General features: G+C 40.6%; 1 protein-coding gene across 2 annotated transcripts; it reads left to right on the forward strand.

Moving 5' to 3' along the window:
- Window positions 1–1,814: 1,814 nt before the first annotated feature.
- On the forward strand, window positions 1,815–11,566 carry sav1 (salvador family WW domain containing protein 1). 2 transcript variants are annotated; one of them, XM_040137781.1, is made up of 5 exons: window positions 1,815–2,320; window positions 3,520–4,029; window positions 7,025–7,295; window positions 7,569–7,724; window positions 9,833–11,566. In XM_040137781.1, the coding sequence occupies exons 1-5, from the start codon at window positions 2,227–2,229 to the stop codon at window positions 10,044–10,046; spliced, it is 1,245 nt and encodes a 414-aa protein (XP_039993715.1). In that variant the 5' UTR covers window positions 1,815–2,226; the 3' UTR covers window positions 10,047–11,566. The 2 variants fall into 2 exon arrangements, with proteins under 2 accessions (XP_039993715.1, XP_039993716.1); XM_040137782.1 differs by lacking the exon at window positions 1,815–2,320 and adding an exon at window positions 2,587–2,837.
- The last annotated feature ends 997 nt before the right edge of the window (window positions 11,567–12,563 follow it).

Below are 12,563 nucleotides of genomic sequence, written 5' to 3' on the forward strand. Positions count from 1 at the left end.
CCATCTATAGATGGCCGTGGACCCTACAAATAGGATACAAGACATTCATTTCCCTCAAGCAGTGGTGGAAAGTAACTAAGGATATTTTTACTCAAGTGCTGTACTTGAATGCATTTTTCAAGGTAAAACACTTGCAGGTTTCTAGCATGTTTTACATTTCTATTCCAGTACATCTTAGAGGTAAACATTGTACTTTGTTTTGTTTTTTTTAACTTGTATTTTACATCCATATACAGATATAAGCTTATGATCTTTGCACTGAATATGTTACCTAGTAGTATGTGAAGCAATTTAAACGAGCTCCACCTCAACATTAAACTTTGATTTATGATCAATAAAGAGCCAATCATATATTTATACAACACTGGCATGGGGCCAGTCTGCTAAGTGTGCACTCTTGATACATTTTAAACAGCTTGCTCTTAAATATTTGCGTGCTTGGGGACATTTTCAATGCAGGTCTACTTGGAATTCATTATTCCCACTCAGAACCAAATGTAACAACCGCTATTTAACGCCATACGTTTGCACAACTTTTGCTGCTCCGTGTGCAGAGCTCACATCTCCTGTGATCGGTTTGGAGTCAAGGCACTCGTACGCATTTGTTAAATTTTGCTGTCGCTTGTGCGTTGCGTCGGTGGACGAGCTGTGTACTTCAGTCAACCCTATTTGTGTTTGTGCTCAACGGTCCGCTCGCAGAAGGGCAGGACCGCGCAGTAACCATTCCCGGCGAGGAACGGCGGTGGGAGTGCATCGCTGCTCAGAGCGGACTGGACCGCCGCAGGAAAGACGCTCCCAGTCGCTCGAGTTAGCTGGCTAACTTGACGCTAGCTGATCGGAAGCTTAAAATGTCGTCTCTCTGCGCTTTGCAAAGTGAACGGGACGGTCGCAGAGTCGAGGGATTGTGCCATGAGATTGCAGCGCCGTGTTGTTGATGTTTCCGAGCCTTGAGTTATGCTCACTTTACATGTCTGTCAATTCGCAATACTTGGTATTTATGTTTGAATAAAATCCTATGATCTGTTGCAATATGTAAAGTGAGAATGTGTAAAGCTGTAATTGAAAATTATTCCATCATGAATGTTTGTGATTCAAATCGAGGACCTTGTCTTTGTAACTGCTGCAGAGTAAGCACTAAAGTGTAAAACAGGGTAATGTTTTGTGTTTTCAGTATAAATAAAATACATAAATTGTGTTTGGTCTGATTTGGTATTTGATTAATTTGTTGCTTCTGTTTAACGATAATCTCCTCACTCCCCTGCTGGTTTATCCATCTATAGATGGCCGTGGACCCTACAAATAGGATACAAGACATTCATTTCCCTCAAGCAGTGGTGGAAAGTAACTAAGGATATTTTTACTCAAGTGCTGTACTTGAATGCATTTTTCAAGGTAAAACACTTGCATGTTTCTAGCATGTTTTACATTTCTATTCCAGTACATCTTAGAGGTAAACATTGTACTTTGTTTTGTTTTTTTTTAACTTGTATTTTACATCCATATACAGATATAAGCTTATGATCTTTGCACTGAATATGTTACCTAGTAGTATGTGAAGCAATTTAAACGAGCTCCACCTCAACGTTAAACTTTGATTTATGAACAATAAAGAGCCAATCATATATTTATACAACACTGGCATGGGGCCAGTCTGCTAAGTGTGCACTCTTGATACATTTTAAACAGCTTGCTCTTAAATATTTGCGTGCTTGGGGACATTTTCAATGCAGGTCTACTTGGAACTCATTATTCCCACTCAGAACCAAATGTAACAACCGCTATTTAACGCCATACGTTTGCACAACTTTTGCTGCTCCGTGTGCAGAGCTCACATCTCCTGTGATCGGTTTGGAGTCAAGGCACTCGTACGCATTTGTTAAATTTTGCTGTCGCTTGTGCGTTGCGTCGGTGGACGAGCTGTGTACTTCAGTCAACCCTATTTGTGTTTGTGCTCAACGGTCCGCTCGCAGAAGGGGCAGGACCGCGCAGTAACCATTCCCGGTGAGGAACGGCGGTGGGAGTGCATCGCTGCTCAGAGCGGACTGGACCGCCGCAGGAAAGACGCTCCCAGTCGCTCGAGTTAGCTGGCTAACTTGACGCTAGCTGATCGGAAGCTTAAAATGTCGTCTCTCTGCGCTTTGCAAAGTGAACGGGACGGTCGCAGAGTCGAGGGATTGTGCCATGAGATTGCAGCGCCGTGTTGTTGATGTTTCCGAGCCTTGAGTTATGCTCTCACGAAAGAAAAGTAAAAACGAAGCGTCGAAACCAGCCGAGGTACACGGGAAATATGTGAAGAAGGAAACGTCGCCGCTCCTGAGAAGTAAGCGCAACAAGTAGTTAGCCAGCTAGCTCAAGTTAGCATCGTTTGTCATGCTAACGAAACGTAACTTAGTACTAAAAAATACCAAACTAACATTAACCCAAATACTGACGTGAATGCGTGGAAACATTTTTCTTCGTTATTGTGGCCAATAGGCTCGTAACCAACTTTTTAATGGCTGTTTTTTTTTTTTTTAACCGAACAAGTTGCTAACCTGATAACTAGTGCCTCGCTAGCTAAGTGTTCATCTGATTGCTACATTAACATCAGCTGCGGCGCTGAGGTAAAGTCGTGAGATAACGATAACGTGTATACACAGGAAACTCCCCGGTTAAAGATCTTTTGGAGTCACGGTAGCTTTTTCATTTGCAACTGTTTCCTGGCGCTATAATCGGAGGAGTGGTTTACCGAAAAGTCAGGTTTTGTCGCTGGTCAGCCTACATTTGTCCATCGGTAGACGTTGAATGAGTGTTGACATCTGCTCAGGACTGCCTGAACGATGACAAATAGGCTGTTGGTAAGAAAAAAAAAAAAGTTCCTTTTTAACTGACATGTAATTTGCGGTATATCATCACTGTTTTTTTTTCAATTGGTGCCCAGTACCTATCGGGAGCAGCTGAAGACGCATTATGATCATCTCCTTAACGTCAAATAGCAGTACTATATAATTACTACCTTGTAGCTGATGGTCCTGCGTTACAAATTAAAAGTATGAAAGTGTTATCAGCAGAGTGTACTCAAGTGTCAGGTGAAAGTACTCGTGCAGAAAGAATGGCCCCTGTCATTGTAATAATGTATTATTATTTTATTATTGATGCATTAAAGCACAAGCAGAATTTTAATATTGCGGTTATTCCAAGTGGAGCCAATTTCATCTACTTTACCCTTTATACTATTGGGTACTATACATATACAATAAGTATACACTATCACAGTAAGTTACATTTTCTAACATATTTTATTTTGTATGTTAACTATTTATCTGCCTGTAGCTACAGTACTGATAGCTGTGGGGTAGAAAGTACAGTATTTTGCTCTGAAATGTGGTGGAGTAAAGTACAAGTCCCTCCACACTGTTTATAAGCGTAGTACTCGAGTAAATGTATATTTAGATGCCTCCACTGCCCATTGGTGCCACCACTGTGTTTCTTCATTGACTAATATTGACATTTGCACTTGCACTGTTCATCTGGTTGCAGATCTTATGCCCTCATTCATCCGCCATGGACCCACTATTCCCAGACGCACAGAGGTCCCTCTGCCAGATATGGGGCCCTCTGCCTACTCTGTGGCACCCAGCCGGGAGCCCGTGGTGTCGCGCAACAAGAGTTTCCTCCGTACCCCTGTGCAGAGGCCTCCTCATGAGGTGGCCCGCAGAGAGAGCCACCGCATGTCAGCACCCCCATACTTGCCTCGCAGTCTGGGAGACCTGCCCCACGAGTATGGAGGCTCTTCACAGTCCTTCCTCACAGACGTGAGCCCCATGTCTGAGAATGGAGATGCTGCCCGCTATTATTACCCTTCTGAACCTTATTATGACAGCCAGCAGCAGCAGCAGCAGCAGCAGCAGCAGCAGCAGCAGCAGCGTCAGCCAAGGAGGGTCCCAGACCGCTTTCCTGAGGACTATAGATACTATGAGCACAATGAACACAACTTCCAAAGACTTCCCCGACAGCACACTCCCCCAGCTCCAAGCAGACCCCCTTCAGGTAAAGATGAAATGTGTTTTGCTCGTTTTTTAAGTTTTGGTTTAGATATTTTTTCTTTGTAGAAAAGTAATCAATGGGCAGTGATTTAAAAAAAAATTAGAAGTAAGAAAGATTTCAAGATTTTACAAAAGTCAGGAATTGCATGCTTGAACTGCACACATGGTTTTGGAGAGTACGTGGCTGGCAGTCATAGTCTCTTGAGGGACTAAAATTTGTGTTTTTATGGCTTTTTCTCTGCAACTTTTGTGGTATGAAAGTGGAGCGTTCGTGTTTTGGTATGAGTAAAATCACACCAGCAAGTCTACAACTCGTCAGATTTTTTTTGAGAAAAATTTAAGAAAACATTTTCAACTTTAGGGTCCAGAGAAAATGTTGCAGTTGATGTAGAGTTAAGTATTTTGGATGGGTTTGGGACCACACATATGCCTCTCTGAAAGGAATGCAGGCTGGTGGTGGTCACCGAAAAGCTCAACAGAGCAATTTTTTGAGGAATCAAATATTTTTATCTTACTGCTCGACATTGTAAACATTAGCATGACATAAGTGTGCAATTTACATAAGATTAAATGTTTTGGGGGTCGTAGGAATTTTCCAGCCACCCCAAATGATGGAGAACCTTCTACTTTGTGGCTGAATTGTCAACGTCGTGTATATGGTTTAGTATTATGTCTGGCCCACCTATCACATACCATGGAGCCTTGTTTGGAGTGAAGTTAAACAAGCATTAGGGGTTCTGCATTTTCACCTCCCTGTTTGCTGAATCTTTCTTCTGGCAAACTAGTAATTTGCAGACCGCCCCCAGTCAAATGTCTCAGCCTCAGCCTGCTCACTACCATGAATCATCTGTGTAAGTAGGTACTGCTCTCTGTATAGTTACATTGCACTCGTAAGGCTAATGAGATGTAAGCAGAGATGTTTTGGAAGAGTCATCTACAATCAGCCGACGCTTCAATCGGTATTTATTAAAGAAAATACGATGCGGTTTAAAATTACTTTTAATATGTATATGTTGGCCCTCTTTTAGTCATTTTTCTCTAAAAATAACTGACATTTTATTAGTGTTTATTTAGAATAGAATTGCTCAACTTTGGCTAATAAACGCTAGAGTATGGGTAAAACCTGTATAATACAAATACCATTTGCACCACAAACACTATGTGATTGTATCGTTTGTTGTTCTATTTTGATGATTACATGTAATCACCGTGGGCATTAATGATTTGATTAGCCACTCATTTGCATTGTCTCTATATTTTCCCTTCATCTATCAGAAGCATTTCCGAGCTATGGTTGTTGCTAAGAGATCCCTGTTTACTATGGCCCATTACATGCTGGATTTTTTTTTTTCTATCCAATAATGAAATACCAGCCAAAAGTTGTTGTTGTTTTTTTTTTTTTTTTTTTTTTTTTTTTTTTTTTGGTTTTATGTTTTTATATAAAGACATGACACATACAAACTATCTTGATACAGATATTTTGAATTTTTTTTTTCATAACGTTTCGCAGATGATACATAGTAAACAGGACAGTTAAAAGATACACTTGTCCGTGTTCTCTGGTAGACAAACTATGTACTGGTGACACTGTCAAACCTAGTTTGACATTTCTGTACTGCAGTTCCTTGTTACTTATTGGCCGACATATACACCAGAATCTTTATAATCTGCAATAAGATAATATCAGAGGATATACTGACCTGCCCAATTTATCAGTCTAGCTCAAGTATTTACGGTAAAAGGGAAAAGTGGCTATTTGCAGAGGAAAACACAACAAACCTTGAATGCGTGAGGCATCAAGTGCAGGTTAAAAATCTGTTTAAACTAATTTGGGAATTTTTCTGTTAACAAGGAGGTAAAATCTAAAAATCAATGAGCCTTGTATATTATAAATAATATGACTGTAAAAATTTGTTTTCATAAATTGTTTTTCGTAATGAATGTATTCTGTTATGACTGACTTTGTCATCAAGTTCCCAACTTTGTTTTCTTTCTTTCTTTAACTACTGTATCACCAGTTGAAAATATAGTAGTCTACATTTGACTGTATCCAGTTGAAATTCCGGTGATGCGTTGAGCTTTAGGTCTGCAGTGAGTATGGCGCCCTGCCATTTTTCTGTAGAAAAGGGCAACGACGACGATGATGATGTTAATGAGTTGGTGGTGGATGAGGAGGAGGAGGAGAAGTGCATTTCTGCAGAGCGCTCGCACATTCCGTCCCCTCACTCAGCAGCTGGCAAAGAGCTCCAGCTCTGTTGCTGTCACTCTCGTGCAGAATTTATCAGATTGTAGCCGCCATTTTGCTTAGATACTTCATTCCCCGCACATTCTCTTGTGTTTTCAACCCTTGCTGGGTCTTTGCAGGATCATACATTTGGAGTCACGATAGTTCTATCTTAGTCTAGCATATCCTCGCAGCTGTTGGTTCGACATTCCTCGCTGACATGATTCACAAGTAAAAGTACAGGACCTGTTGAGTGAGCCCACACGGCTGTCTGCTCTTACAGAGTGTTTGGGAGTTCAGCGGTCTGTTCTATTCCAGTGAAAGCCCTCATGTGTATGTCTGGCCATGTAGAGATCTCTGCCTTCCTGTCCAAAAGTACCAACACTCCCATTTCCTACCATTCATTAAATCATGTCGGTCGGAGTAAGATGCTCCGTCACAACAGTCGCAGAGTCATGGGGATTAAGCAATCCTGTTCACAATCACTGCAGTACTGAAAACGGCATCAGTCATGCTTTTAAGAAGTGATTCATTGCATTCCTCTCTTATCCTGCTGCATGTACAATTGCCATATCAGAATGACCTTTTTAAATGCTGTACATTCCTCTCCTTTAGATGACATTTTCCCACACACGCTGTTTTAAGCAAATTTTTTTTTTAATGTTTTGTCTTTCCCATAGGCACTGTTAGTTGGCAGCTGCTCTGCTGTATGTTTGCACAGACATCTCTCCCTCTCCCTCTAGGTTTTCTAAAAAGAAATGTTTGTTTTCCTCAGGCATAGGTCGAATACAGGCCAAGTCCCTGGGGAACCTCTCCAGTATAACGGGAGAGGACCTCCCACTTCCGGCCGGCTGGACCGTTGACTGGACCATCCGTGGCAGGAAGTACTACATTGACCACAACACTAATACTACACACTGGAGCCACCCTCTGGAGAGGGAAGGGCTCCCTCCAGGCTGGGAGAAGGTGGAGTCAGCTGAGTTTGGGGTCTACTACGTGGATCACATCAACAAGAGGGCACAGTATCGTCACCCCTGTGCTCCAAGGTATGATGTTGAAAAGTGAAGAATTCTGTGTTAAATTAAGTTGCATTGTTTTCCACCTCTGCTCTTTTTATATGCTCTTGCTTCTCTTTTATAAGTGCTGAATACTACTATTTCCGAAGCTATTCAAACTCACTAGAAATTGTCCCTGCTGGTATATATTTACATGGCACCAGAAAGCTGCTTACTTATGGGTAAACAGCCCATTCTGTTGAGTTGTAAGTATGTGTTTGATAGGGATAAAATAAGGCATAAGTACTATATTTCATCTTCCAGCGTGCCTCGCTATGATCAGCCCCCACCACTACCACCGCCTGTGACCTATCAGCCACGTCCCACAGAGAGGAACCAGCCGGTGCTTGTGCCAGCTAACCCATACCACACAGCCGAAATCCCAGACTGGCTGCAGGTGTACGCCCGTGCACCACTAAAGTGAGTACTACGCATACAACACGCAGACTACATTCAGTGTTAAATGAATAAATGGAGGAGTTTTATACAGAAAGTCTCGAATTCTGGACATTGGGATATGAGGTTATTGATTATCTGAATAGCGCAGATTGGAGAAAGAATAAGTTTCTTGCCAAAGATTTATCATATATAATCAGGTTATCTATAGTTCTTAAAAACTGAATGTAGTTTCCTCAAAAAAAAAAAAAAGAAGGTCTTAGACGGCATTAAAAAGTTGTAAATTTAATGTATAGACCTGTAATGTTTATTTTCTCTTGCCTGCCGTAGACGTAATGAAATGTTGTTTATATCTGATTGTAGGCTACTGGGAGACATTATACACATTAACTAAAAGTATGATCGTTGTAGCAGAGAATTGTGCTGAAGGAGGCTGTTGAGTCCGATTTACACAACAACATAAACAAGATTCAACAACAACAACAATACACAATAAACCAACAGTCTTTCCAAGCAAAGATAAATGAATAATAAAGAAAACTAATAGGATGATGATGATGATGATGATAATTAATCAATTAATTAATTAATTAAAATATGATCCAGGTGTAAAACATGATAGTAAAAGATACAAATAAAAAAACAAAAAAAACAACTTAATCTCGAGATGCAGCTCTAATCATAACATTTACAATATGGCAATCTACCTGAGTGTCGCCATGTTTAATGATGTTTATGGTATTACTGAGATGATGAGGAAAATATTTTGTTCAGCCATTAACTGCCTTCTAACGGAATAAGTTTTTAAATCCTATGCAGGCAAGTAGGTGAACAGTGCTGCTCTCGTCACAGCCACATGTCTTATGCTTTGGTAAAAGAAATATACAATTTTTTCAGAAAGTATTCAGACACCTTCACTTTTTGCACACTTAACTGAGTTGTAGATTTGATTTTAAAAAGATAAAATTGCCCTTTCTGCCCATCAATCTACACCCAACAATCCACGATGACAAAGTGAAAACATGTTTTTAGAAATTATTGCAAATGAATAAAAAAAACTGAAATCTCTCGTTCACAAAAGTATTCAGACCCTTAACGCAGTACTTTGTAGAAACCCCTTTGATAGCAGTCACAGCCTCAAGTCTTCTTGGTTAAGTCTCTACAAGCTTTACACACCTGGATTTGGGCAGTTTATCCTGTTCTTCCTGGCAGATCCTCTCAAGCCCCGTCAGACTGGATGGGCAGCGTCTGTTAACTACCAACTTCAGGTCTCTCCGCAGATGTTCTATGGGGTTTACGTCTGGGCTTTGATTTGGGCCGCTTAAGGACACTCAGAGACTAGTCCTGAAGCCACTCCAGCATTGTCTTGGCTGTATGCTTTGGGTCATTGTGGTTCTGAAAGGTGAACTGTCGCCCCAGTCTCCAGTTGCGTGGGATTTTCAGCCTCTTCCAGCAGATTCTCCCATCTTTCCAGAGGACTTCTGAAGCTTTGTTAGAGCGAGCGTTGGGTTCTTGGTCACCTCCCTGACCACGGCCCTTCTTGTCCTGTTACTCCGTTTTGCCCGACGGCAAACTCTAGGAAGGAGTCCTGGTTATACGGTTACAATTTTATTGCAGAGGTCTACAAAGACTTCCTTTGGCTTCATGGCTTGATTTTTGTTGAGACCTGCAGTATGAAGTGTGGGATGTTATCGAAGGCGTGTGCCTTTTTCTAAACTGTGTCCATTCAATTCAGTTTGCCACTGGTGGACACCATTCAAGGTCTAGACACATCTCAAGGATCATTAAAAAAATCAGGATTCACCTGATCGCAATTTGCTGGAAATCAGAAAAGTGTCTGAAGAATTCATTTTTTTGATTTTTAATAGATTTGCAAAAATGTTTTAAAAACATGTTTTCACTTTGTCACTATGGGTGATTGAGTGTAGATTGATAAGCAAAGATTGTATCCATTTTAAAATGAAATTTACAACACAATGTGCCAAAAGTGAAGGGGTCTGAATATTTTATGAAGCCATGGTATCTCAAGCCTAATAAAGCGATCTCTCATCAAAACATGGCTCTACAGTGCCCATAGGCAACAGAAACACCGTGCTGATAATTTACAGTCAGTCTCTTCCCTTTTACATCAGGTATGACCACATCTTGAAATGGGAGTTGTTCCAGCTGGCCGACTTGGACACGTATCAGGGCATGCTGAAGCTGCTCTTCATGAAGGAGCTGGAACACATTGTCAAATCCTACGAGGCGTACCGACAGGCGCTGCTGTCCGAGGTGGAGGCTCGCAAACAGCGGCAGCAGTGGTACGCCCAGCAGCCCAACAAGAACTTCATGGGGAACATGTGATCTGTGTGTGTGTGTGTGTGTGTGTGTGTGTGTGTGTGTGTGTGTGTGTGTGTGTGTGCGGCAGGGACGCTGCACTGCCACACCTCTCTGAGGTTTCCACAGTTTGGGAGCGGTCAGGGTTTCTTTTGAAATCATGATTGACTCTTAATTGCCTCTTTACCAAACACATCTGTGCCTTCGCTTGATCCAAATATATCAGCCAGGAAGTTGAGACGCACATTGGCGGGGGGGGGGGCCCTCTTCCCCCCCCACGTTACGCTCAGTTCACTCAATTTATGAATGACCGTGTGACTGAAAAACACTCCAATGAAGAAAAGAAACCTATAATGTGCTACATCTGGGGAGACTGCTTGTGGTGCCATTTACAGCCACTGCCCTGAGAACTGAATTGCTGTATGGATTTCTGTTTTTAAGACTGAGGAGAACAGAGTCTGAAAAACTCTGGATTTTCGTTCAAAAACACCCTGAGATTGTGCCTTTTTTTTTTTTTTTTTAATAAATAAAACGCAGCATTTTTAAAATGTCTGCTCATATCGTGTATACACCGGCTACTCCGTCATTTTTTCCTGTGGGAGAAAACGACAGGCAGCTTCTTCTAATTTGTTAGCGTATGAAATACTTCATGACTGTTGTTCCTTTGCTATGTTACCCTCATAAACTGAAACCACACTCTTTTACATTAAACAAAAAGTGTGTATTTTTCTTTTTTTTTTTTTATGACATACTGTATGCTTTATAAGACAATCCACCAAAACTTTAACGGATATTTAAGTTTTGATATGAAACACGTCTTTATTTAAAAACCTTTTGATGGATGAAGCATCACATTTGATGCAGTGGTTTGAGCATCTCTCGGCTCTTTGGCATTACTGTAAGTCAGGAATATTCTTGTGTTTGTGTGTATAATGAAACATAAATAAGCTACTGGAACTTTTTAAAACACTTCAGAAGACACATTAAGTTTGCCAAACAAGTGCAATTCAATTTCTTCTTGTTTCATTCTTTCTGAATATTTCTTGCCTTGGTGATGCCTTATTTTTATGGACTGACATATCTCTTTTGGGATTACATGGAAGTACAGGTTCTTGGAACCATATTCTATTGATTAGCAATAAATTAAACCTTTTTAAGATATTCAGAAACGTCTTAAAGTCTGAGGTTTTGTCTAGTAGGGACTGGTGCGAGTGTTCTATAACTGCGTTGATAACGTTAGGAAAGATAAATCGATTACCACACTTTAACGTTTAAAAAAAGGTGTCAGGAGCTGGCGAAAATATGACTGGTTTATAGGAGTTTTATATGAGTGAATGCAAATCCATACACTTCTGAATGTCGTAAAAGGGTGTGTGTTTAGGTAACAGTAGAATAGGTTGGTAAAGAACCTTGGGCTTCTCTTCAATGAGTTCTTCACTATGCAAGAAGGTCTCGATCGCATCTTTTCAGAATGGTGTCATCATTTTGTACATATCTCATGTTGTGGATTGCAAATACAGGACATAAGCAATAAAGTCTGCAGTGAAGAAAAATACACTTATGACGTTACAGTTGTTGCCTCTTTGCTGCCCGTTTACTTCGACACGGAGCGTGGACACACGGAGCCTTAAACAGACTTAATTTTGAGATGTAAAATAATTAAAAGCGACTTTTCTCGATAGGGTTGTTTTTGGACTTTCAGGGAGTCAGAAAGAGTAGATGTAATTTTAATAATTTTTAACAAGTTAATTGACCTTTTTTTGGGGGGGGGGGGGGACACCTCTTATTCAAAGTATTTTAATATCTTAAGACATATCTTCAGGGAATCTTTAAAGAAATTACTCAAGCCTAGTTTTCATTAATTTGGTCCAACTTTATTATTCATTTCTTTGTAACTGAAACTTTGCAATGCATGTGCTGAAACTAAGCAGCGTTGACTTGGAAGAGCTTGCCCAGAGGTTGATTCATTTGACCTTTCGGTACACTGAGGCTCCCACTATATCCGGAGTTTATTTAAGTGTCGTTGAGGGCGGTTTGAGGAATGAATACAAAAAATCCAAGAAAAGTATGCGTTTTTTTTTCCCCCCCTCTTTTCTGCCAGACAGAATATTCAATTCATAGTTAATTTGGAGTGTAAATGCAACACAATGTAAACAAATGCTACTTTTCTGACTTATGAATGGACACAACACTCCAAAAAAAGTCACGAGGAAATGGGATTTTAAAACCTCACTAATCTTAAACTGGATTTAGATGGTTCTTTGTGTGAAGGCCTCACTGATGTTGATTATACATTGTGGAAGACTCAAGAAGCCACTCTGCTGCAATGCCTTTAAATTTTCAACCCTTGAGGTCAGACCTCAGTATAAACTTGCTAAATATGCATGACAGTGTTCCTGTACTGTCGGTGACCAGAATCTACATGGAGAGAGAGAAAAAAAAAAAAAAACAAACCCGAAAAAACGTTTCGATGCAGCAGCTCTATGTGATGCAGACATGTTACAGTGCTATGATTCTGGGTTATTGAATAAGCTAAAAACGATG

Source organism: Xiphias gladius, chromosome 10 (assembly GCF_016859285.1).
Source record: "Xiphias gladius isolate SHS-SW01 ecotype Sanya breed wild chromosome 10, ASM1685928v1, whole genome shotgun sequence".
Classification (NCBI taxonomy): domain Eukaryota; kingdom Metazoa; phylum Chordata; class Actinopteri; order Istiophoriformes; family Xiphiidae; genus Xiphias; species Xiphias gladius.